The sequence below is a fragment of the Drosophila persimilis genome, unplaced genomic scaffold (genome assembly GCF_003286085.1).
Source record: "Drosophila persimilis strain 14011-0111.01,24,50 unplaced genomic scaffold, DperRS2 tig00000868-arrow-arrow-pilon, whole genome shotgun sequence".
NCBI lineage: Eukaryota > Metazoa > Arthropoda > Insecta > Diptera > Drosophilidae > Drosophila > Drosophila persimilis.
This window is the reverse complement of record NW_020825365.1, coordinates 536,324-559,943: the sequence shown is the minus strand read 5'-3', so window position 1 is coordinate 559,943 and position 23,620 is coordinate 536,324. Positions and strand designations below refer to the sequence as shown.

The window sequence follows — 23,620 nt, the reverse complement described above, 5'->3', positions numbered from 1 at the left end:
ATATATATTATATACATATGTACATGTGTGCAAATTATTCAAATCCATCAAAATACGATGCAGATAAGGAAAATGAAAACAAAAAAGTCTCTATATATTTAGTAAATTATAACGAAAGAAAGAAAAATGAATACGTAGTACAACGGCAAGCGAAGTAAAAAGTATAAAGCAAAACAAAACATATAAGAGATCTAAATTCGGAAAAAAACAAAAAACGGAAAAATGGAAAATGAAAAAAAAAAATGAAATGAAGAATAGCATAAAAAAATAATTATTTATAAAGGCTGTAATTTTAAGTAAAGAACAACCCGATAAATATAACACGGCATAATGAAAAGGGAAAACCAAACGAAAAGCGAAACAAAATTTAACGTAAACATATTTCACCCACAAGCAAATTATATTAACTAAAATCTGAATGGAAGGACGAGAGGAATACTATAAAACTTAAGTACGAACGATATCTAAAAAGAAATTATAAACCTAAATGAAAAAGTATATAAAATAATTACATACAAAACGAAAACAAAAAACAAAACAAAGTAAAAAATAAACTTAAAAGCAACCAAACACAAAAAAAACCAAATAAATTATATATACATATACGAGAACTCAATGTATGTAATAAATATAAAACTAAATAAATAAAATATTTAAAAAATGGAATAAACCCGATCATTACCGTATTTTAATATGAATAAACAAAACAAAAAAGAAGCTGCTGCTGCCGATCAGACCATGGATTGATGTCACGCGATGACGCACCTGACAGACCGACCCCGGACCCGACCCCTCCCGAGACTTTGACCAAGAAAAACATCATATGGGGTGAGGGGTGGGGGGTTTTATTATCTACAAGCTATAATGCATTTTATTTAATCTTTGTTATTTTTGTAATGCCAAGGTACATGAATAGTCGTAGCCACGCGGCGCCGCCAGCCTCTGGGGGAGACGTCGCACTGCGATTCTGGGTTTTGCTCTACTTCCAGAGACGCTACGTGCCGGCTCGGCTTAGTTTACAATTACGAGTACTACACTCACGATTGCGTTTATCGCTTTACAATACTACACACAATAAATACATTAAGTGCACAATGAACAAAAAAAAATAAAATTCTATGAATATTTTGAAGTGTGTGTCGTCTGTCCACACATTAGGAACATGTCAGGGCCGGAACTAAGAGCTCCCTCTACTTGCTGATGAAGCTGTGATTGTGGTTCTGCATCCTTACACTTTTCGGGGCCAGCTGCTTGCGGTCGAATTCGAAGTTCTTGTGGGTCTTCACCATGCGGGGATTGGGTCCAGCAGAGGCCCTCCAGTACACCGTTTGCATGGCATTCCGTCCGGCAATGTAGCGAGAAGTGGAACTGACCAGATGAGGCAATTTATTGGACGCAGACATTCTGACCGATGGATTGATGGAGTTGATGGCGTTGTTCCTTGTGGCAGCTATCACAGTTGGTATATAGAGTAAACTCTATATATGACTTTGGGTTGGGTTTGACGGGTTGTACTGGCTCTCCGCTCTCCGCTTTGTTTAATTCATTGGCGCGCACGATTCGTTTCTGTGTCTCTAGTCGGTTGTGGGTCCAGTATTTATAGGCGCCTAGAATGCCGCTTGTTATCTGCCATTTGTGTGTTTTCGGCATTAGCTGCTAAATACGAGTAGTGTCTGGCGGTCTTATCAGCTGTGCTGTTCGCTCAGATGATGATACTGCTGTTAAAAGGGTTGTTAATTGATTAGCTTATGGCCCAGAGTCACCCAGAGCCACCCACCCGGACAGACGGGCACTAGTGCGATGCAACGAAATGCAACTGCGACGCATTTTCCTAGAAGGTCTGTTGTTTACCTGACGGGCCAAGTACAAGTGGGGCTGGATTGTTTCCTCTTTGTTCTGGTTAAATCCAAAGTTTCGATCTCGTAAGAGTACTTCCCATATGAAGCTCAAAGTCCAAAGAGAAATACTGCACAATCATATACCCTATGCACCCTAATGACGTAAATCGTTGAATTGACACATTTTTTGCACAGCTCTCATGGCAAAAATGTACCTACTATATATTTACAATATATATTCGTGCTATATTCGTACGCAAACACATCCTGCCGGCTGGATTATGCACTTTAAGATATATTCCATCCATTTTTGTGCTTGAGTTTGTAGAGGCCCCAGCTCTGTAAAGTACTTACCTAGCATGAGCTCTTGACGTGTGCATGGTCTTCTTATCAGCCTGCTTTCAAAACAAAAAACGTCAGGCATCGGCGACTCCCCTTCTATGAGTCTATGACTGCAATCAGGCGTTGTAAAATCCATCAAAAAGCGTGCGCTCGAAATTCGTTAAATAACAATAACAGACGATATGATAATGATGATCGCATCGCATCGCACTCAAAGTTCAAGTTCAATTACAGAACTCCCAGCGGGAGGGGACCCAATTCAAGCTTATCAACCTCTGCCACGTTGTCGCATAGTGCAATTTATTCGTCATGCCGTCAATATAGATGGGGAACCGGGGAAAGCAAAGTACATTAATCGCATGGGGAATATTTTGTCGCCAAAACTTTTCCATGCTTTCGTGGAGTGTTTTCTTTCATAGCTTGTTTACAATTGTGTTCTTCTTTTGACCACCAGACGGTAGACTTTTTTGTATTCCCCCTAGTACTATACAATACGAGCTTGTTGTTGGGCTTTGGGACTGTTGGGACTGATAACGCGGCGAGTGAGTTTGTTCCCATTTAGCTTTTAGCACTTTCAGTGCCCAAAATCACCTTATCACCTTAACAAAGGAAAAGAAAAGAAACAAAACCAAGAAGAAAACGTCTGAAAAAAATATAAATAAAGCAATCGCCAGACTTTGACTTCTTAAAAGGCGACGTTTGAGGTAAATCGCGTGAATTTGCCACAATTTAAGGCCAATCGTATGTTGTATGATTTTATGAAATTGATTGCGGGGGGGGGGGCTTACCCTAACAATATAAAAGATTGTATCCCAAAGACCAGAGAACCACCCACCAGAGTTTAGCAGGTCCAGGTTCAGTCCAGTTTCCAGTTGCCGGGGACTGATAAGATTTGTTTAGCTTTTCGGGCTATGCTGATAATGTAAAATACCAATGCTATAATCTTGATTGGTAATGGCATTGGGGCAAACGTGTGTGTCACGGTGGTACCTCAATATAGAGAACAAAACCCAACAATTTGTTTGATTTTTGGCAAGCAATTTATATTGCCTACTTTTGGGACTACCTCGAGAGGTACATATGTATGTATGTATGTATGTATGGAGATAGGGTGGAGTAGCCATAAGTAGTACCAACAAAATGCTGGTGAATGGTAGAATTCCCTGCTAGGTTTACTAATTGAATTAAGAGTACATTCTCGTACATTTAACGCCTACAACTAACCATATAGCTAACTAATTCCCACTTAAGTCATCGGATCTGCCTGTGGCCTGCGGTAATTGGGTTTAATTGGGACAAGACAAGCAATTAAAGCGGAAGCAAACGATGTGAACTGAACTAAACAGCTCGATTGGGTTCGCTTTTGTTTTTTTTTTTGGGAGTGCACTCGGCGAACTCTCGTCACTGTATTGCTTAAGTAGTTTACACATAAATTAAAATATTATGGCTGGACTCATTAAATACGATAGCTGCTCCGACGACCTCCGACCTCACTGGCCGCGACCCCAGACGAGCAGAAGCAGAAACAGGAGCATCGAGATAATGTTACCTCCCAGATGGCCACAGCCATTGCAGACCTTTCGAATGGTTTCCGTGTAGAGGCCACGACGTGAGAGGAGATTACGAATACTGCGCAGCTCCTGGAAGTATATTGGATTATATGATTAGTTGGATCCAAACATGGGGGAAACATTCCACTTCCACTTACATCTGCACTGAGTCCCAGGCGATTCCGTGACAACACCACCGTGTAAATGGAGCTCTTCACATCGTTGCCGCAGAAGGTCAGCACCAGGTGATCGTTGACCGCCTTGACCACCTGGACGGTGCCCGTGAACTGCGTGTAGGAGTTTAGGGTCACCAGACTGCCCCGCTGATCCCCAATGTTGGACCACTGCCCGGGTGTTCGAGTCGTATAGTTGAACGTATACTCTAAATTATTGTCGCGTTCGCTCCAGACCAAACGCAGATAGTTCTGCTTTACCCGCCCCTGATTCGGATAATTATCCTCTCCCATATACGAGGGTGTTGTCGGGTCACGTCCGTAGTTGTTTTGATTCCGGTTGTAGTCCGGGGAACCATAGCCGTCCCCGCCGTAGCCGCGATTGCTGAGGCTGTTGACCATCTGAGAGGGAGAGAGAGATTTGGAGACCCATCACTAGGGGCAGACACACTTACCTGATCGGTCACGTCAGCCAGGTGTATGATGACGCACGAATCGTACTCATAGACGCCGGGAAAGTCTTGGCTGTGGACGATGATCTCGCTGCCGTACCAGAGGCCCATTATCTATATAGAGGCAGATTCTGGTCATTAGTTTTCGAGTGCACACACAAACACACACCCACAGAGCGAGAGCGGGAGAGAAGGAGGGCAATGTAGTACTGATGGAGGTCATTTGTGCGATTTGCATGCGACTTTCTGTGCGTTCAATTAAATGCCACCACAATGGGACAACAATGCTCCCTCCATGCTGGTCAAGAATTGACATTGGGCTCACATTCGGCGCAAAGGGTTAATTAGAACAAATCAGCCATAATTTCATTAGCCAGCCATGCATTCCTTACATACATTAGTGATCATTTTCGATTGGGAATTTTCCTCTCTCTAATGTTGAGTGTGGGGCCCCTCACCTGTTCCAGATCCACCGAATTCTGTGGATTGATGTTCATGCAACGCATTGCCGAATTGATTCTCTCCGTTGTGGTGGATCCACCAGACACGGTGCCATATTGGTCCAGGGCATTGCCATTACACCAGCAGATGCTGAATATCAGCCAGTAGGCCAGGGATCTGATGAACATTCTTGTGGATTCTCTTGCAGCTGCAATGATGATAGCTCCACTAGATTGTTGATCTGCTCTTTATGAAGTCTCACTATCGACTAACCAAACGGAACTGAGCTTAACGAAGCACTCAGATCGGACTCGGACACAGAGAGAGTCTCTCGCGAGAGTATTTTACCCATATAAATGGAACCGATGCCCGCTTAAAGTGAGTGCACTCTTTCGCATGCTGAGAGAAGTATAGAGAAAAAAGAGAGATAGAGAATACAGAGGGAATAATACAGTGTCTGCGCATGCTCTCCGTACGTACCCCAGTCACGGCAAACTGTGATATTAATTAAGTTAATTGTAGCGCTTTTCAGGCCCTGATCATCCAATCGCGCGCGCAACGCCCGCACAATGCGACTGAAGCGAGGCGCGTAAATGGAGCTCGCACTCTTCGCCTGCCCATCCCATCCCAAGCCCCGCCACCCACAACCTTCCGCTACCCCTTTTGACCCACGAGTCTTGGTGTCAATTGAGTGTGTGTCCGCTCCGAGTTGACCGTCAATTAAACGAGTGGCTGTGCTGCCTGCACCAAAAAGCCAGCCAAGAGGCAGCACACCAAACAAATATAATAGCCAAACCGATCTAGAGCGAAGCTTGAGTGAATCGGATTGAATGGGAGTGAAGCTCGAATGGAACTTCGTGAATTAGAATGGGGATGAGTCAAGAAAACATCGCCGGACTTGTGAATTAAATCTTTGCCTATGGCAGCTTAATGATGATGTTCGCTTAAGCTGTCTCTGTTGCTGTGGTTCCGTTTATTAGCATTGATTATGCTATTAATGTACGCTGCGTGCACGACATTTAATTTGTGTGGAGACGTAAACTTACAATTTTTAAAAGAAATATTCAAAAAAATTAATTACAAAATTCGTATTATATATTTAATAGTCATGTAAGCGAAAGGTGGTTCTCCTCTAAAATCGCAACAAGCTCTCATTGATCTTCTCGTAGATCCAATCGATATAATGGTTCACACGGACATAGACACCTGGTCTATTTATGTAGCCGCAGTGCTGGCCCCACGATATGAGGCCATACAAGGTTTCACCATCTGCGAATAGTTTAATTTGTCATAAGGATCTTTGGATTGGCTTAGAGAAGGATATTTTACCATCATCAGAACAGACGAGCGGACCGCCAGAGTCGCCCTCGCAGGCATCTACACTCTCGTCCATAGAACCAGCACAGAACATACCTGCAATAAGGCAAAAGATTGGAATGCGTTTCTAAAAGACTTAGTTTTAGTTAAAAGTACCTTCGGACATGGCTGAGCCATAGACTTTCGATTGCTTGCAGGTTTCATCTGGCAAAATGGGCAGCTCCGCAGATCTCAGTACTTGAGAAGGAGCTGAAAAAGAGGAACAAATGAATCGGATGCGGATGCAGGAAAACTCTGATTTATAACCCGACTTACTGGAAACTCCAGATTTGATAGAGCCCCAGCCGGAAATTGTGCAATTTCGATTGCCTTGGAAAACCACATTCTTGTCCGGCAGACAGATCGGCTGGACATAGTCGCTGAACTTCAGGGGACGCTTCAGCACCACCACAGCGATGTCGTTGTTCATGTGAGTGCCGTCGCGGAACTTCTCGTGCGTGTACCACTTCTCAATGAAAGTGTCCACCTCGGAGGACTCGGCAATGTTGGCATAGTGATCTCCCACCCGCACAAAGTATGCATCCTTTGCGTTGCCATAGAGACAGTGGGCGGCTGTGAGTAGATGGCGCTTGGAGATCACCACGGCCCCGCACCAGTGACTGGAGATACCGCCACGTCCTCGTGTTCGAATGGTGGCCTGCCACGGATGACGACCCCGACGCGCTGTCTTTCCCTTCACCACACGCTCCCCGCTATGAGCATACTCATCCGACAAATCGTCCTTGAAGATTCCACAGCGGCGAGGAGAGCGCATGGCACGGCTGGACCGCTCCCACAGGCCAATGTCGGAGTAGGACAGGGCTGCACTTTTCTCTGATTCACCCTGCTTCAGCGCTTTGAGGCGGCTTGCTGATCGAGGAGGTGGTCCTGCCGAGCAATGCAGGGCCACATCCTCGGTGTGATTGCAGTTGTGGTCGCCCCAGTTCCAGTGGCTGCATTTGTCGATGCTGCTCTCATTGCCAAAGCACATCACCTGATCCAGCCAAATGGGTCCGTTTCCATGGCCAAAGATGTTATTCTCCAGTTTCTGTGGGTTTTCAAGGGAAAAGATCTTGCATTCACTAGAATTCTCTACTTAACTTCCTTACCGCTGGTCCATAGTAGCCCAAGGAATTGCATGCCACCTGGGCAGACTTTAAGTTGAAGTCATCATCGCACACGCTACCCCACACGCCATGGTATTTGACTTCCAGTCGGCCTTCATTGGAGCTGCGACCTCCCTCCAAACGATACTCAACAGGAGCCTGTGTGGGAATGATCATCATTAGATTGCATTGGGGATACTTCTCCACCTGTGTTTAACCCACCTGACAAACGGTCGGGCTTTCGTCCGACTTATCTGCACAGTCCGCAGTATGGTCGCAAACGAAGGCTGGCGGTATGCACTCCTTGGAGGTCTGACAGAGCCAGTAGTTGTTCGGACACTTCATCATGGGGACCTTGCAGGCAACGCCGGCCACCTCATCGACTCCACAATTGTGGACGCCCCAGCCCTTGAAGTGGCAATCCTTCAGCATCGTTTCGTTGCCCTGGCACTCGACCTCGTCCATGGCGTAGTTGAAGTTCTGATCGGCAGGAGCATAAAAGGAGCTACCGCGGACCTCTTGGGCACCCAACTTGTAGCCCAGCTCCCGGCACACCACATCGGCGTCCCTTAGTCCGAACTTGTCATCGCACACATAGCCCCACTGGCCATTGACTGAAAAATGGTAATGGTTAAGTATAGACTTCATTCTCTTGGTTTATCTACTCACTTTTGACTGATATCCGACCCATGTGCGGCATCTCTCCGCCGGTCAGACGCACCTCGTAGCCCAAGTGATTGCAGTTGCTCTCGTCTAGACGATTTCCACAGTGGTTAAAGCCATCACAGACAGAGTCCTGCGGCACGCAGATTCCGTTCTGGCAATCGAATTCGCAGGTTTCATTGAAGGAGCTTCGCACATCTATTCTGGATGTGACAGACTCGGCATTCGGATTGGTCATCAGCTTCCAGTCGGTCTCCTTCTCCGGCTGCTGATGTTCGGGGAGTTCCCATTCGGGTAAGGTTTCCTTTTTAGGGAACGGATTGGGCATCTCCGGATGACGACGATGGAAATCGGGGCTGTGCTCGTGGTGTCTGTGTGGATTGTGGTGATGAGAGTTAGGGGGAGGATGGTTGTGTTTTTGGAGGGAGAGCGGATCGAGGAGATTTGGATGGCGTCTGTGGAAGTCACGACTGTGACCGGACGCGTGCCAATTGATTGTGGTTGTTTCGATTTCCGCTCTGCGGGTGCTCCGATGGAAGTCAGTCGGGGATTGGTACGTGGTGGGATCTATGGTCTGCTCGGTTCGGGCCGTTTCCCCGGCATCTGGAAAAACAGAGTAGTCGTCAGTTAGGTCCAAGCTCTCCTGTTCCCCGGCTTTAATCAGTTCGGCGTCATCGTCTGGATTGGGTGTTGTGGTAGCTATTCTTTCAGGTATTGAAGTTATTGTTGTAGTGCTCGTAGTCGTTGTAGGGCTAGTGCTCGTTAAAGGTTTGCTAATCACAGAGACTATCGCCGATTCTGCCTGCTTGGCCTGTCTCTCCTGGGCATTGCCACTGTGATTGAAGTAAGGACGTAGCATAAGCTTCAGAGCCTCACTGATGGCCAGTTGGGAGACTGGATCAGCCGGTGTGGAGGCTTGCGAGGAAAGACTCTTGGGAGGACTATAAAACTGATGATTAAAGGGAGGCGGCGCCAGCCCACTTCTCTCGCTTGTAGTCGCCTCTGTTGGTAAATCTATCTCCTCATATTCAAAATTGTCTTCAGCAACGAGCAGATCGTCGGAGTCGTCAGTTCGAGCTGTCGTCGTACTGGTTATCACTGACCCCTTGGCCCAGGAGGCATTACGCGAATGGGATATGCCCGCATACGAGGGACTGTAGTGCGGATGACTGGCACTCTGTGGCACCGACGCATTGCCTATGTGCGGATAAATGGGATACGTGTGCAGCTTCGAGGGCGTCTTTGTTGTGGGTAACTGCGTGGGTATAGGGGGACTGGGGTTGGGCGGCAGTAGTCCCCCATAAAGATTCGATTCATCGGAAGGAGCTCCCCGATAGCTGGGCCTCTCATTGGGGCTGGGTAAATGGGGCTGCAGAGAGGCACTTGGATTGAAACGGGTTCCTATCTGATGTGATTCACTAGGCAGCTGATCAGAATCGTGATTAGGTGGAAGCAATCCCTGACTGGGTAGTCTCGGATAGGTCTGAGGATCTTGGGTTTTCTGTTGATTGGGAAAAGATTCGGGACTGTAACCCAAATCGATTGGTTGCTGTCCTCCTAAGGGGGTTCCGGATGGGTGTTCCCTTTCAAAAGGTCGCTGCTCTGCTAAATGAGCTCTGAAATGGGATTCCCTTCCACTAGGCTGATACTGATTGTAAGTCGGTGGATTGTCCGGCTTATAATCAAGTTCTAGGGGTTGTTGTCCACCAAGAGGAGCAAGTGGAGGCATTGATGGTGTTTGTTTTGGGGGAATGGGCTGCCATCTGTTGGTCGGTGAGCCGTGTTCGACACTGGGGCTGAAGTTGTAACCCGTTGTATCAATAGATCCTGGAGGCTGTCCTCGCGGGGTTGCTTCCTTCTCAACACGTTCGGCGTAGAACACCTGACCAGGAGTGGTGGGTGCCATGGTGGCCAGAGGAGCGCTGGGCACCATGGGTGCCAGAGGAGTCTTAGATGTAGGATAATTACGGTTGAGCTGAAGGGATCCCTCCACATAGAGCACACTCTGGGTGGGGGATCGATGGTCGTAGGAGCTGCCCTGACCGGACCAACCCTGCGAAGGATTGGCATGATACTGTGGACTGTGCTGGAAGCCGATGCCAGGAGGGCGCTGCATATTCATATCCCTCCAGCGATCGCCGTCGCCAACCACTGTGGTCGTTGTCCTGGCCACATACCGGTTTCCCCACTGATCCTGGCCGGCTGTCTCGTAGGATTTTGACTGGCGATTGTCTGCAAGTAGAAGGAGAGGATTTAACACTAGTCGGACACGACCCAAGGGTTAGTAACCATTAAGCTGATCCCTCCACCCATAAGAGGCTTCCCCTTCCCCCCCCACGATATAATCGCAGCGATCGTGGCTTGGCATCTCTGCGTCCGGCCCACACAATCGACGGGAAATACTAAAAATCTGTCCACTCGGGCAGTCGTAGATTTCGGCCAGGCCCGGCTGGCATCTGATGAACTTGCTGGAAATCCTCGGATGTGGCAGGGATCCACTGACTCCCACGGGACAGACGGTTTTTACTCCCTCGGCTTTCATTTGCTGCGTCCACTCGTAGATGATCAGTAGCTCGCTGTTCGTGTAGAGGCGATCCTCACGCATCACTTGCTCCTTGGGCTGGCACAGACCACGGCGTACACTGAAATATTGGTCTGCCGGACAGCTCGTCAGGATCATTCCGTTTGGCCCGCAGCTCAGGAATTTCGCGCAGTCGAAAGGATAGACAAAGTTCCCACTGGCCCCCGTGGGACATCTCACAACTGGAAGGACATAGTGTCAGGCTCGTCAACGCACAATTTGGAACTCGCTTAAGTCCTACTCACAGGCATCCTCCTCCACGGACCTCTGCTGGTTATACGGTATGCGATCCCCGCTGGCCACTTGCTGATTGGGCACGCAAAAGCCGCGAGAAATGCTGAAGACATCGGTGGTCGAACATCTCCGTGTCAGAGTGTGACCCTCCATGCAATGAAGATAGCCCATGGCATCGAAGGGATTTGGGAACAGGCCGGTCACTCTGGGCGGACACATCAAAGCAGCAGGCGCTGGCTGGTAGCCTCCTTCTTGTGGGAAGCCCCTGCCCTGCGATTGCTGGTATCCTCCGTCAAAGGCAGGTCCAGTTGGTTGTGCTTGTGGCGGATATCCTGCAGCCTGTGGAATGATGCTCCCCAGCGATGGCTGATTTCCTCCGCCAAATCCAGGTACATATCGTTGTGGCTGGTACCTTCCGTCAAGTGGAAGTCCTGAATGTTGTGGCTGATATCCTCCGTCATGTGGGAAGCCCCTTCCCGGCAAGGGCTGTTCTGATTCGGCCTCTTCGCTCAATTCATGCTGTGTCTCGCCCAGATACTCGACGCGATCGTAGGACGCCGTTACCTTGTCCCTGGCCACGCAGATCTGCTGTGAGATGCTGAAGACCTCACCCTGCTTGCAGCTCTCGATGGCGGTCTGCTGATCCCAGCAGATTACATACTTGGTGCAGTCAAAGGGATGCAAATAATAGCCCTGGCTTCGGGGAGGACACGTGATCATTGTGAGGTCCTGCATGAAGTCCGCTGAGAGGGAGATGCTGCATCTCGAATCAATAGTAAAGGATCAATGTTTCAGGAAGCTTACTCAAGAATTGGCCACTGAGATATACGTAATCCAGGAAGTCATGGGTAGAGAGGAGATGACGCGCCGCGCACTCGCGTTGGGAGAGACTGAAGACGAAACCCGATGGACAACCCTCTACCTGGAGAAGCCCATTTTGGCACTTTACAAAGTGACCCGCATGGAAGGGATATGGGTAGTTGCCTTGGAGATTTCGTGGACACGATCTGAGTGGAGATTGCAGTGTCTGACTGTCTTGATAGCTGTACGTAGTCTGAACCTGCAGTTCCTCCAAGAACTTGACGCGATCTTCACTGTTCAGCTGACTGCGCGGCCGGCAAGCCTTCTGCGACAGACTGAAGGCCATCTGTTGCTCACAGGCGAGAATGGTCATCTTGCTAGCAGAGCATCGGACATATTTGCCAGCATCGTAGGGATAGAGGTGGAGTCCGTCGGTGCCACCAGGACAAGCGGATAGGATCATAGCTGGGAGAGTCAAAGGGTAAATGAAAATGCTTGACCCCGATGATAGGACTTACAATACTCGTAGCTGATCTCCGAGGTAATGTATGTCACATAGTCGGAGTACACCAATTGGGACTTGAGCTGGCAATACCCCCTGGATATGCTAAACACATAGCCAGGCTGGCAGCTCTGAACGGCCACTTTTCCGGCCTTGCAATTGAGAAACTTGGTCTGATCGAAGGGATGGACAAAGAGACCATCCACTCCCGCAGGGCACAGGAGACCGCTTGGATTCGTCTCCACTGCAGTGGAAGGGTCGGCTAAGAAGGGGCTGATACTGATTAGCGTTCATTCAAAAGTAGCGAGCAAAGAATGGATTGCAGAATGGTAAAACACGCCCAAATGGAAAAGCAATGAGTAAAGCAAAAAAGTGAAAGAAGAATGATTCGACTTACAAGAAGGCTGTGTGGGTTCGTAAATATGCTCTGGACCACTCAAGTGGGCTGTCGTTTTACTTGTTTTAGTATGCGCTGATGGATTGAGGACCGTCGAAGCACTCCTGCCACTGCAGTCCACTTTAAAGGCAAAATCACAGGTGCTGCTGGCAGTGCTCCATGCTGTTCCTGGCCCACAGCTTTCAACGAAGGTCTGACCATTGGCGCAATTCAGGAACTTGGTGCAGTCGAAGGGATGGACTTGAAGTCCAAAAGCGCCCGGTGGACATGAAGCATAGCCGTTTACATTCAAGTTTTTTCCATATGACTGTCGTCCTGCGCCGTCTTCACTTGGTTCGTGCTGCGCCTCCCATAGATACTCCACGCGGTCGTAGTTTGCTGCCAGTTGATCCTTGGAAACACATCTCTGCAGGGAGATGCTGAACACCAGGCCGTGCTGGCAGCTTTCGATGGCAGTCTGCTGATCGAGGCACTTCAGATACTTGGTACAGTCGAAGGGATGCAGATAATATCCCCTGCTCTGCGGAGGACATGCAACAGCTGTGAAATCATGCATAAATTCAGCTGCGAAAGGAGAATGTCACTTCGGATCAATGCTGAATGTGCATGGGGTTAGCTTACTGGAGAACTCAACGCTGAGGTAGGAATAATCCAGGTATTCATGCGCAGAGAGGAGATGACGAGCCGCACACGCGCGTTTGGAGAGACTGAAAACGAAGCCAGATGGACAACATTCTACCTGGAGAAGCCCATTTTGGCACTTTACAAAGTGACCCGCATGGAAGGGATATGGATAGTTGCCTTGAAGGTTGAGGGGACAAGATCTGAGCGAGGACAGAACTGTTGGCCCATGACTGTCTAGATAACTGACAGTAGTGGTCGTCTGAACTTCTATTTCCTCCCAGAACCTGACCCGATCTCCACTGCGGACTTGAGGACGCGGCCGACAATCTCTTTGCGACAGACTGAAAGCATTCTGCGGCCCACACTCGAGGATGGACATTTGGCCACTAGCGAAGCATCGGACATATTTCCCAGCATCATAAGGATAGAGATGGAGGCCTTCTAGTCCGTTAGGACATGCAGTTAGTATCAGAGCTGAGAGAGTGAACTGATTTAAGGAAAATGGAAGGAAAATTCACCAAATCGGGGGACTTACAAAACTCGTAGCTGATCTCAGAGATAGTATAAGTGACGTAGTCATTGAGGATCAACTGAGATTTCAGATGACAATACCCCTTCGATATGCTAAACACATTTCCGGACTGACAGCCCTGAACGGCCACCTTTCCGTCCTTACAATTGAGGAACTTGGTCTGATCGAAGGGATGAACAAAAAGACCATTCGCTCCGGTAGGACACAGTATATCGCTGACATGAAGCTCGGAAGAATTGAAAGTAGAAGCTAAGATAAGGCATTGGAGGAAAGATTATATACATATATCAAAAAACATGGAAAGCAATATAGATCAAAAGCAGGCAAAAGCAAAGGCATGAACCGCATGAATCGAGATGAGAAACACAAACCCAAATAGAAAAAGAGATGAACCAAAGCAAGGCAAAGCAGGATAAAGATCAGGAATATAATTCGACTTACAGGACGACTGGGAGGAAGAGGAAGCTGAAAAAACACATACCAATCTGTGGGCATCGAAGTTCTGCCCAGGGGGACATTTCTCAACCCTCGCTTGGACACCGATGCCGCATACCAGATACTTGTACGGATCCCGATGATGCTGATGGAGCCCACGCAGACCGGGAGGACAGCGTGGGACTTCCGAGGAGACTTGAGAGAAGCCTTACCCAGGTGTTAGTTAGTGGTAATCGGTGAGCATTAATCATACATACCTTGTCCGGCCGCTTCTGCCCCACAGTCGACGGTGCTCTTGTGAACACAAACTAGGGCGGATGGACTGAATGCCGTGCCAGGTCCGCAGTCCTGCACAAAAACTTTTCCATTGGCGCAATTGAGAAACTTTGTACAATCCGTCGGATGTGGCTGCAATCCAATCACTCCAGGCGTACACCTGGGCTCTGTATCCACTTCCCTCAGACGCGCTGATCGATTCGGCTCAGCTGCTTGTGCTCCTCCTGCAGGCGTGGCACATGCCACATTGCTGGGATGATCGCACACCAGCGTTCTGGCATTGAAAAGGGTTCCGGGTGCACATGTCTGGATGGTGGGACTGCCGTTGTGGCAGTTCACGTAGCGATGACAGTCATAGGGATAGGACACCACTCCCGAGAACTGAGGAGGACAGGCTCCACCTCCAACTCCTCCCTCCGATGGTCGCTCGTAGATGGACTGCTCTTGAATGTTCCCGCTGCTCCCGTACGCTGAATGCCCTGCCGATAACCCGGCTTGTTCTGCCTGATTGCTGCCGCTCGTCCGGTAGCCACCAGAATGATAAGCATTTGCCTCATGCCCCTGTCGAATGCATAATTGCGAAATAAGTATTATTAAAAACATCAATTGAATTCGATCTTTGGGGTACAGCTTGTAATTAGGATCAATTTAAGTGCGCAAACACTTCCTGTCTACAATTGGCAAACTAATTCGTAATCGGAATCCCAGGGAAAGGAGGGTTCTTCTGTTCTGAATAATAATCCACGAAATATTCATGCAATACTAACATTGACCACCAGGAGCAACAACCAAAGGCCCAAAAGCCACTTGGCCATGTTTCCTTGGACGATAATTATGTTTTTTTGAATATTTATATATGTATATTCTTTTAATCTACAGATACTGATAGCAACTGTTCAAAGATTTTGCCCGAGACGCGATCGAATTTCTGTTTTAACTTGTAGTCCCGCTCAAGTCTCAGCCTCGACTGACTCAGCGCTCGCATTTCAATTCTATTGGAAAGAGGGATTCTCTATCTCTGCTCCCTGCTCGCTGATATATGCTGATGAGGCTCTCGTCGCCAGAGCCAATTGAGTCTGGAATTATCTGTTTTAGTAATCTCAAGACCTTTTTTTTACTGTCTTATCGCTGCATTTTGTTTGTATTATTTTTTTGATGGTTTTTCCCTCACATATTTCTGTTCTGTTCTGAAACTACTGATAATGAATTAGATGATGGATGGATCACATCCACGATGTGATGATGATGATGATCTACAATGGCGCATAGACGCGTGTACTCTTGATGCATTTTATGGCTGCTCTGCTTATATTTACACAACGTTCAACGCATTTAACAAACAACTTAAGTCTCACCTAATTTAGACTAGATAGATGACTATGGCTATGGTTCTATGGGGATTGGATCACTTGGTTGTCGGCTTATCTGCAGGCGGCGGAGCGAGCTTCACTTTTTGCTGTATCTTTAGCCAGATCTGGTCGTACGGTTGGCTCAGTTCCGTTTGGGTTTTGGGTATTCCCACTGCCCGTCGCACTTCAGGGGAGAGAAGCAACATATTTTGGGCCAGACCAAAGGTGCTGGAGGCCACCCAGTACACACAGAGAGCCGAGGGCACGGTGCAGGCCACTGGTACCATAACGACGCTCAGTCCGCGAAACACATGATTGGCAATGTTCTGCAGACGTGTGGGCGGCCGTGTTCTCGTCATGGCTTGGAGCTCTATGATGCCCAGATTGAGGAGGCCTAGGGTCACAGGCAGTATATAGGAACTGTCCACCACAGTGAGGTTTGGTATCCAGCCAAATCCGCCAATTGTCATTTCTGTGGCGGTAATCTGGGCTTGTAATGTGGTCGGATCCGGCAGCATGTAAACCAAATTGCGAAGGGCGACGGACTGGAAAATCCACAGAGGAATCTGACCCCACAGCACGATGATTGTCTTCATTGGATGGCAGTTGTCGCGCACTATCAGGTTTTGCCATTGCTTCTTGATCTGAAAGGAAGGGGAATTAGCAATTGCTTAATGAAATTGTCTCTCTTATGCAAACCGAACGCCTGTAGACGATTGACGTTTCCTTGTCACTCCACTTGAACTTCTGCCTAGCCATCGCCGCCTCACGCTTTAGCTCCTCCACTAGAGCTGGCATTTCCAAGGCTATCCGCTCTATGCGTGCAGTAATTTTTTGCTGGTAAATCGTCAGCGGCAACGTGATGACACCTCGAAACAGGAACGTGGACAGCACAATGGAGGACCACCAGGGCAGGTTACTGTAGTCGTGGATCTGGATAAGTGCATCCTGCATATAGGCAACTGGAGTGCTATTTGATAGAGTCTGCCAAAATCCCACTAGATCGCCAGAATTGGCGAGTTGCACACTTGCCGCCGCCGCTTCTGTTGATGCCAGGCGACGATCGGGCGTGCCGTTTGGTGTGCTTGCCCGTAAGTAGCCATTGGTGTAGGTGGCCGCAATGTTTGGCCGTCGGCAGGCACGCAGCAGCAGCAACGTTGTCATTTAAAAATTAAAAACAAATCTTGCTCAACCGAAAGTTGTTTCACCTAACATTCCAGCTGATCAGATTAGTGTGACCATTAGCATTTTTTCCTTTTCTTTTCCATTCTTTCTTCAAACGTAAACAAACTTATTCCGTTTGTTTTGCTCAAGCTCATATGTGTATGTATGAGTAAGTAAGGACAAAGTACAAAGCAAAATGTAAAATTTTCAAAAATTTTAAAATTTTTTATCGATTCAACTTTTTCCATTTTACCGATTTCAAAATAAAAATTTTGCTACCTCTTATCGATAAAACATATTTTAAAAATACCGCAAATATACTGACGAAGAACAACCAAAAAAAGTTTGCGGAAAAGTGCAACTAATAACATAATTAATTGCAGTGCAATCAATTGCAATGCTTAATATAATACAATGCAATAAACCACATAGAATGCGCTGCTGCGTATGACAACAGCCTTTTCAGATAGGTACGCGATCAGCAAACACCTCCAGCAGGCATTTTTATACTTTCGCTGTGCTCCACTCCACTCTTCTTGTCTTCTTCCTCTTTCCCTCCTTGTTTCGTGAACACAGAAACAAAGCAACAACAAAAGGCGATAGTTTGTGTGGCAAAACTGGGTGCGTCGTCATACGGAAAACGGACTTATCGATGAATACATTTTCTAAATTTTTAACAACTTTAAATTGCTTGTAAGTATTGTATTTTGTCTAAAACAAGGTTTAAAAGTAAATGTTGCCCGCAACACCGGGACAGCCGGGTAAAAGAGGTCCTTACCCGATTCAAGTTCTGTTATCGATACTATCGATAGTGCACTCGATGGTTTGACACCTATTTGATTTGAAACGAAATTAATAACGAGCTTTCCTTGGTCTCTGGGGGAAATACATAAACTTTAAAACAGAGACTGACTAGTTTCTACATTCCTAAGAGTCAGATGACAAACATTTTCTCTATATATTTCTATAATAACTTTTTCCGGTATACATATGGTCCACACACATCCATTGGATGTTGCCAACGGTAAACAAGTGGTTACGTAAAAACATTGTTGATGTAACATTGGAATTAATGAAAATCGTAAAAAATGGTCGTCACACCAAGAATCATTTCTTAGTAGATATTGGTTCATATGTATGTACCAACCATGTAGTTACCGTGTAGTTACCATGTACAATAATATTGCCCTTTTTTGTTTAAACAAATTTTAGACACCATCCAATAAAAAAGAGACCTTTAAATTATTCAGTATTGAAGAAAATTGATTCATCAGTTACGTTTTCGATGTTGAGGGTCCTAGCTAGCTAGTTATATTCATTGGAATATTGAACAGAGAACAATTAACCCATTGTTGACTAGTTGGTATTCAAATATTATAAAACTTGAAGAATTTTAGCGCAGCTCAGATGAAAGATATTGTGGTTTTTTGATGTAAGTAACGAGGAATGATAGGAATGTTCGCCTGTTTAAATAGAGGGGGTTAAGTGGGTTATGTATACGATTGATTTTGCCAGCCCTGATTTTCTGCAGCCCTAGCTGCACTCTTGCAATTTTTCATTGTTTAAAACGCAATAAACATTAACAACAAGTAATGAATTTATGCCAAAGCCACCCACCATGGCAAACAATACCAACAGTGGCATTAACTCAGATTTTCGACTATCTGGAGCCCGAGGACAGACGGTCGGCAGCAAGTGTTTGCTACGCCTGGAGACAGTGCCTGTTTCAAAAACGGTAAGTTCATGCAGCTGTGTATGTGTGTGTGTGTGTGTATATGTGGCTGGCTGAAACATTTACATTTTGCACATAAATTATACATTATTTCCATATTGTATTTCATTGTATATGGTATCATATACATTTTATATAAATGAGTTTATTCAATACAAAAACGCCCAAGAGTATGGGGGTAGGCAGTCAATGACCCTTGAGTTGTAGGTGACGTTTCAAAGACACCTCCCCTCCTTTTGGAAACGATGCAACGACTCTAGTTTTTTGTTTTTCTTAAATTAGTTTAATTTCCAATATTTTTTTTATTGAATAAACTAGTAATCTTTGTCTTCCAACCGCACAGATACTTTAGAAACTTTCGCTTTCAAATCGATGTGGCGCGCGATGATCAGTTAACCTTCTTCCACCGCAGTATGGCCCATCTGGTCAGAAAGCTGGTGATTGTCTTTGACTTTCACAATGCATTTCAGATTCAGAAAATGCGACGACTTCTTTACAAGTACGTACTTCGAATACATATCGAACTATGACCAAAGTAATCTCTGTTCCATTCTTTAGAGTGGCTCGTTGTGAGAACATCCAAGCGCTGCGTTTCCAAACCCACAATGTAGGTCTTGTTGCCGTTGGAAACATGAACAGCGATCACTTTGTGGCCATAGAACAGTAAGTATTACGCCAGACAATGCAATAAGGCTGCTTATCAAGTATAGAACTTTTCCACCTCCGCAGATGCTTTGTGGAACCTTTAAAGTTGTTTCTTAATCGCAAAAGTAAGCCCTGTCATCTGCTGGATCTAGGTGCCATTGAAGCTCTTACCTACTACGGTCAGGACTTGCTTAGGTCCTGTGGCAAACCACAGGAGCTGGAGCAGCTGACACTGGCCAGCCTTAAATACGATCCTAGTCACTATCCAATACTCTCGTTGGACATAACGCTTCTGCAGAAGTGCGCCAACCTTCAGGTGCTGTCGTTGGACTACGATACGCTGACCGATGACCTGCTGCACACCATCCAGGTGCTGCCACTCCGAAAATTTATCATCGTAGTCCATGGACTGGACAGCGAGGAGCAGGCCAGTGTGTCGGAGTATGCCTGGGCCAACTTTGCCAGGCATTTCACAAACATTGATCTAGTGCTGACGTTGGTGTACGCCTACGAGGCCATTGAGCTGCTGCAGACTCGTGTCCTGCGTCGCCACATGCCAGTGACCCATGTGCGGCTACTCTTCTGTGAGTTCATGAATTCTGAGGCCCTGGACTGGATGTCGCTGAACAATAAGGACACGCTGCGGAGCATTTACTATATGGACTCAGCGTATAAGCATAACAATCGCTTGGACTACGCCCGTCACAACTTTCTGCGCCAGGACCCCTTCGTAATGATGGCCTGGCGTTGCATGCATCTGGAGGAAATTGTAGTCCATGGCTATCTGATGGATCCGCACAATTTGGTGGGCATTGCCCGTTTGCGAGGTCGCAAGCTGAAGCGTTTGGAGGTTTCCATGATTGACTGGTCCATGGCTCCCCTGAATGCCTATAAAGAGGTGAGTCCCCAATGATGCTCTGCTCCCATATATGGCATGATCTATGTGTGTTCTCTCTTAGGAAATCTGCTCCCTCCTGGGACAACAGTGGGCACCCATCAGAATAGATAAACTTCCTCCATCGCTGTCCTATGGACCCGTGGACTATGAAGTACGCGATCAGTTCGTATACGAGATGTTGCGCCAGGATCTCGGCTAGTAAGTGGGTGGATGCAGCGGAAACCTCAAGTAAAAATAACCAAAAATTAAAGCAAAGTCATAAAGTAAATTCAAGAAACAACCGACCGACATAACCCGTGATCATCTCGAGAGCGTAGAAACTATCTTAAACATTATGAAACTTCTAATTACGTAGATAAAACAAAAAACCTAGAGATGACAAAAGCGAAGACTAAACTGATTCCGCATATATGTAGATGCGATGCGTGTATCCTATGTTATGAAAAATGTGAAAACGTAAACTGAAAATTGATTCGATTGGCAAGCATTTTATAGAAGTTAAAAATTTAAGTTTAAAATTTGTATAATCATGTTTTGTTTGCCAGAAAGCGAGAGCTGGGAGCTAGAGAATGTTAGGAGCAAAGACTTGAGCACGCCACAAATCAATGTAATTTATGTAAAGCAGATGGGCAGAATGTGTTTGTTAAAAACTGCTAGAAAAAACATCATTTTATAAGCAACAAGAACTGTGATTCAAAGAAAAAGCAAAAAAAAAATGCGAATGCGAATACGAACACGACAAAGAGCGAGCGAGCAAAAGCTAGCGCGATCCAGTGTGAGCATCAGACGACACCACAACACAACAAACACCAAGCAATTGTTAAGCGAATTGATTGTCTAGTTAGCTAAGTTTAAAGATGTAAAGAAGGAAATACGAAAGTGTTGCAAACCGAACTGTTTGTAAAACCAACCCAAAAGTACGACCAATGTCAAATTGTTTGCTCAAAACGCAATTGGCACAAATTGTTAACCTCTGTAATAATGTGAATATGTAAATGTGAACACGGCGCTCAATTGTGATAAACTGGATGACAAAGAACACGACACGACAAAGGCAACCACAAATGTAACAACAACGAGAGTACGATCCTCGTTCGCTAAGCGCCGCCATTTGTCTAGTTTAAAGTGATATTATGACAGCAAAAAAAAGGACAGAAAAATTGTAAACGAATGCAATATACACACACACACAGACAGACACACACACTCACAGAGAAACACTCACGTATATATAGTATATATAAATATTGTAATAGCCAAATATCTAAAGGCTAAACGATGCTGCCGTGTGTTGTTCATGCGAGGTCACGGCCGGAGGCAAAAGCAATAGCAATATGGCAATGGCAATGGCAATGGCAGTGGCAATAGAAATGGCAAATGTAAAACCCAAAACCAACTTTTAAGTATTTTGTAGCACAGGCATTAATTTATACAACTATATGTACTACTATATTTTACCTATGTTTGCACAAAACAGCAGCGTATTGTCCAAAGCTCAAGGCGATAGATGCTGCTGCAGCTGCTGCTGCTCCCAATGTTGCTCACCGAACAACAAGTACAACCACAACGACAACAACAATGGTACCTGAAGATCATGTTGAGCATTTAGAGAAAAACAACAAGAACAACAGACACAAGCACTTGCTCAAATTTAACAATCTAAACAAAACAAAATCTATTGAAACAGAAGACTGAACGACAAAATGTGCGTTGGCTATGTTTGTTGGAGCAACGCAACGCAACGCAGGGGAGAGACAGCACCACAGCAGCGAGTTCTTGGACATGCCGAAAAAAATCAAATGCGATCTCAAAGACAACTCTTACAAACTATCCAATCGACCATCTATATTGTATGTATGTATCTGTATCTGTAAACCTATGCATGTAATCGTTTTTGTTATGGATTGCAATAGCAAATATTAATTTGTAAATCGAGGTGTAAATCACAGGGAAGGGAAAACCAAGCAATCTATGCATGTATGTATGCTAAACAACAACTGTAGTTAATTTAAGTCTAGTACCAACACCGCAACAACCAAGCGACAACCAACACCAACAAAAACAACAACCAAATGTGATAAAAGTGTCATGCTGCTTCCGAAAAGAACTAACATCCAGAGTGCCATCCAGCACACAATTGAATGTAGTTAACCGAACCGAGCCGAATCGAATCGAACCGAATGAGGGGACCAGTTAGTGAATGATCGAGCCACTCAATCTCTCAGTCTTTATTGCCGGTCAGTCATTCGGTCGGTCGTTCGGCCGTTCGGTCGGTGCGTCAATCAATGGATTTATTCAGTTACAATCAACGTAAAGTATGAAGAGTATTATAATTTTGTGTTACACTAGAGTCACTTCCAACAACGCTGCTGTACGAGTACATGCTGTGCGTAACGTAACGTTCTTTTTGTATACTTACTGCAACAACAAAAATATATATATATATTTTATATGCCATTTATTGTATTTAAATTTTAATTCGAGAGGAGAGAAGAAAACCAATTTTTGTAAATCATTCCACAAATGTAAATCATTGTACACCACAAAGCAAATGCAATTTATATGTTAGCCAGCAGCAACAAAAATGCAGCAAACAGCAATCAACAATTGCAGTAACATCAATGTCTAAGATAAGTGTTGACAGCAGAATGAAAGAGAAAGAGAGAGAAAAACACCAACGAGAAGAAAGCGCAAGCATGTTATATATGTATATGAAATGAGTATATAAGACGTAGCCCCCCGATGTGAACTTATATACAGAAGGAGCATGAAAACACCACTTACACTTACGATGCTGAGGGAGTGGGTGTTCAAGGGGGGTGGAATGATATAAGAAAAGAAAGACGATTAAAAAACAGCCGTGCATTAACAACAAGATTTATAAATGTACATATATGCAAGTTATGCTTAAAAGTTATGAGAGCAAAAGTGAAGAAAGCTGTGATAAAAACAAGAAGGCAAACAAGAAGAACACACAAACACTAAAAACAACAACTATTTCAACAACAACAACAACAGACAAAAACAAGAACAATTATAACAACAACAAAAGAACAAGAAAAAGCCAATGCGAAACATGTGCGACCAACAAAAGAATGTTAACAACTTTTCCAAACAAAATAAAAACAAAAAGAGAGTTAAGAACAACAAGAAAACGACGATGAAGATAATGATGTTGATAAGAAGGACCGTTAGGAATGAGGCCCGATGATATAATATTTAGCAGATCGACACCGATCGAGTAGTACGATAGTTAGGCTTAGCAGGAAGACGATTGTAAAGCAGAGGCAGCCAGCGTGCAGAGTAAAACGAATTCGTTTAATTATATTAAATCTGTTTTATCCAGAGAAATGGAAACCAATGTTAAATTACATTAAAATTTAACAAATACTCACACAAAAACCAATAAAAATATGCACATAGATCGGCTTTAAATAAACGGGTAAAAACATTTTATTTGAAAACTGATTTGCCATGTATGATTTCTGAAAAAGATTTTATTAAAGCTTAAAAAACAAAAACAAAAAAT

General features: G+C 45.4%; 5 protein-coding genes across 10 annotated transcripts; 1 reads left to right on the top strand and 4 right to left on the bottom strand.

Annotated features, from left to right (window-relative positions):
- Positions 1-829: 829 nt before the first annotated feature.
- Positions 830-1,537, bottom strand: LOC6603012. Its single transcript, XM_026993703.1, has one exon. The coding sequence runs from the start codon at positions 1,401-1,403 to the stop codon at positions 1,191-1,193; it is 213 nt and encodes a 70-aa protein (XP_026849504.1). The 5' UTR covers positions 1,404-1,537; the 3' UTR covers positions 830-1,190.
- Positions 1,538-3,488: 1,951 nt separating this feature from the next.
- Positions 3,489-5,056, bottom strand: LOC6603013. The gene is made up of 4 exons (XM_002027998.2): positions 4,814-5,056; positions 4,359-4,469; positions 3,889-4,305; positions 3,489-3,820 (listed from the first exon to the last, which is right to left on the bottom strand). The coding sequence occupies exons 1-4, from the start codon at positions 4,982-4,984 to the stop codon at positions 3,671-3,673; spliced, it is 849 nt and encodes a 282-aa protein (XP_002028034.1). The 5' UTR covers positions 4,985-5,056; the 3' UTR covers positions 3,489-3,670.
- Positions 5,057-5,750: 694 nt separating this feature from the next.
- On the bottom strand, positions 5,751-15,243 carry LOC6603014. 6 transcript variants are annotated; one of them, XM_026993706.1, is made up of 17 exons: positions 15,071-15,232; positions 14,285-14,864; positions 14,034-14,234; positions 13,596-13,841; positions 13,058-13,534; positions 12,437-13,000; positions 12,056-12,301; positions 11,541-12,002; positions 10,748-11,479; positions 10,211-10,684; positions 7,928-10,153; positions 7,481-7,872; positions 7,262-7,417; positions 6,429-7,200; positions 6,270-6,362; positions 6,126-6,209; positions 5,751-6,065 (listed from the first exon to the last, which is right to left on the bottom strand). In XM_026993706.1, exons 1-17 carry the CDS (start codon positions 15,116-15,118, stop codon positions 5,929-5,931), a joined length of 7,890 nt encoding a protein of 2,629 aa, XP_026849507.1. In that variant the 5' UTR covers positions 15,119-15,232; the 3' UTR covers positions 5,751-5,928. The 6 variants fall into 6 exon arrangements, with proteins under 6 accessions (XP_026849507.1, XP_026849508.1, XP_002028035.2 ...); XM_026993707.1 differs by lacking the exons at positions 14,285-14,864; positions 15,071-15,232 and having other exon boundaries at positions 14,074-14,125; XM_002027999.2 differs by lacking the exons at positions 13,596-13,841; positions 14,034-14,234; positions 14,285-14,864; positions 15,071-15,232 and having other exon boundaries at positions 13,058-13,175; positions 13,238-13,303.
- A 336-nt stretch (positions 15,244-15,579) lies between these two features.
- LOC6603016 (cytochrome c oxidase assembly protein COX18, mitochondrial) lies at positions 15,580-16,835 on the bottom strand. The gene is made up of 2 exons (XM_002028001.2): positions 16,352-16,835; positions 15,580-16,296 (listed from the first exon to the last, which is right to left on the bottom strand). Exons 1-2 carry the CDS (start codon positions 16,814-16,816, stop codon positions 15,709-15,711), a joined length of 1,053 nt encoding a protein of 350 aa, XP_002028037.1. The 5' UTR covers positions 16,817-16,835; the 3' UTR covers positions 15,580-15,708.
- A 618-nt stretch (positions 16,836-17,453) lies between these two features.
- LOC6603017 (F-box only protein 39) lies at positions 17,454-20,985 on the top strand. The gene is made up of 6 exons (XM_002028002.2): positions 17,454-17,509; positions 18,426-18,551; positions 18,892-19,047; positions 19,107-19,211; positions 19,278-20,091; positions 20,153-20,985. The coding sequence occupies exons 1-6, from the start codon at positions 17,469-17,471 to the stop codon at positions 20,288-20,290; spliced, it is 1,380 nt and encodes a 459-aa protein (XP_002028038.2). The 5' UTR covers positions 17,454-17,468; the 3' UTR covers positions 20,291-20,985.
- The last annotated feature ends 2,635 nt before the right edge of the window (positions 20,986-23,620 follow it).

What these genes read in the sequence shown, in the direction of transcription:
- LOC6603014 (XM_026993706.1), bottom strand. Translation starts at nt 15,118, where the DNA reads ATGGCCAAGTGGCTTTTGGGCCTTTGGTTGTTGCTCCTGGTGGTCAAT. An exon ending in TGTTGCTCCTGGTGGTCAAT is followed by an intron (nt 14,865 to 15,070) that starts GTTAGTATTGCA and finishes TGCATTCGACAG; the next exon opens with GGGCATGAGGCAAATGCTTA. An exon ending in GTGGAGGGATCAGCTTAATG is followed by an intron (nt 10,154 to 10,210) that starts GTTACTAACCCT and finishes TTCTACTTGCAG; the next exon opens with ACAATCGCCAGTCAAAATCC.
- LOC6603013 (XM_002027998.2), bottom strand. Translation starts at nt 4,984, where the DNA reads ATGTTCATCAGATCCCTGGCCTACTGGCTGATATTCAGCATCTGCTGG. An exon ending in ATTCGGTGGATCTGGAACAG is followed by an intron (nt 4,470 to 4,813) that starts GTGAGGGGCCCC and finishes GCCTCTATATAG; the next exon opens with ATAATGGGCCTCTGGTACGG. An exon ending in TGGCTGACGTGACCGATCAG is followed by an intron (nt 4,306 to 4,358) that starts GTAAGTGTGTCT and finishes TCTCCCTCTCAG; the next exon opens with ATGGTCAACAGCCTCAGCAA.
- LOC6603017 (XM_002028002.2), top strand. Translation starts at nt 17,469, where the DNA reads ATGAATACATTTTCTAAATTTTTAACAACTTTAAATTGCTT. An exon ending in TTAACAACTTTAAATTGCTT is followed by an intron (nt 17,510 to 18,425) that starts GTAAGTATTGTA and finishes TTTATGCCAAAG; the next exon opens with CCACCCACCATGGCAAACAA. An exon ending in ATGCGACGACTTCTTTACAA is followed by an intron (nt 19,048 to 19,106) that starts GTACGTACTTCG and finishes TCCATTCTTTAG; the next exon opens with AGTGGCTCGTTGTGAGAACA.
- LOC6603016 (XM_002028001.2), bottom strand. Translation starts at nt 16,816, where the DNA reads ATGACAACGTTGCTGCTGCTGCGTGCCTGCCGACGGCCAAACATTGCG. An exon ending in CAATCGTCTACAGGCGTTCG is followed by an intron (nt 16,297 to 16,351) that starts GTTTGCATAAGA and finishes CCTTCCTTTCAG; the next exon opens with ATCAAGAAGCAATGGCAAAA.
- LOC6603012 (XM_026993703.1), bottom strand. Translation starts at nt 1,403, where the DNA reads ATGTCTGCGTCCAATAAATTGCCTCATCTGGTCAGTTCCACTTCTCGC.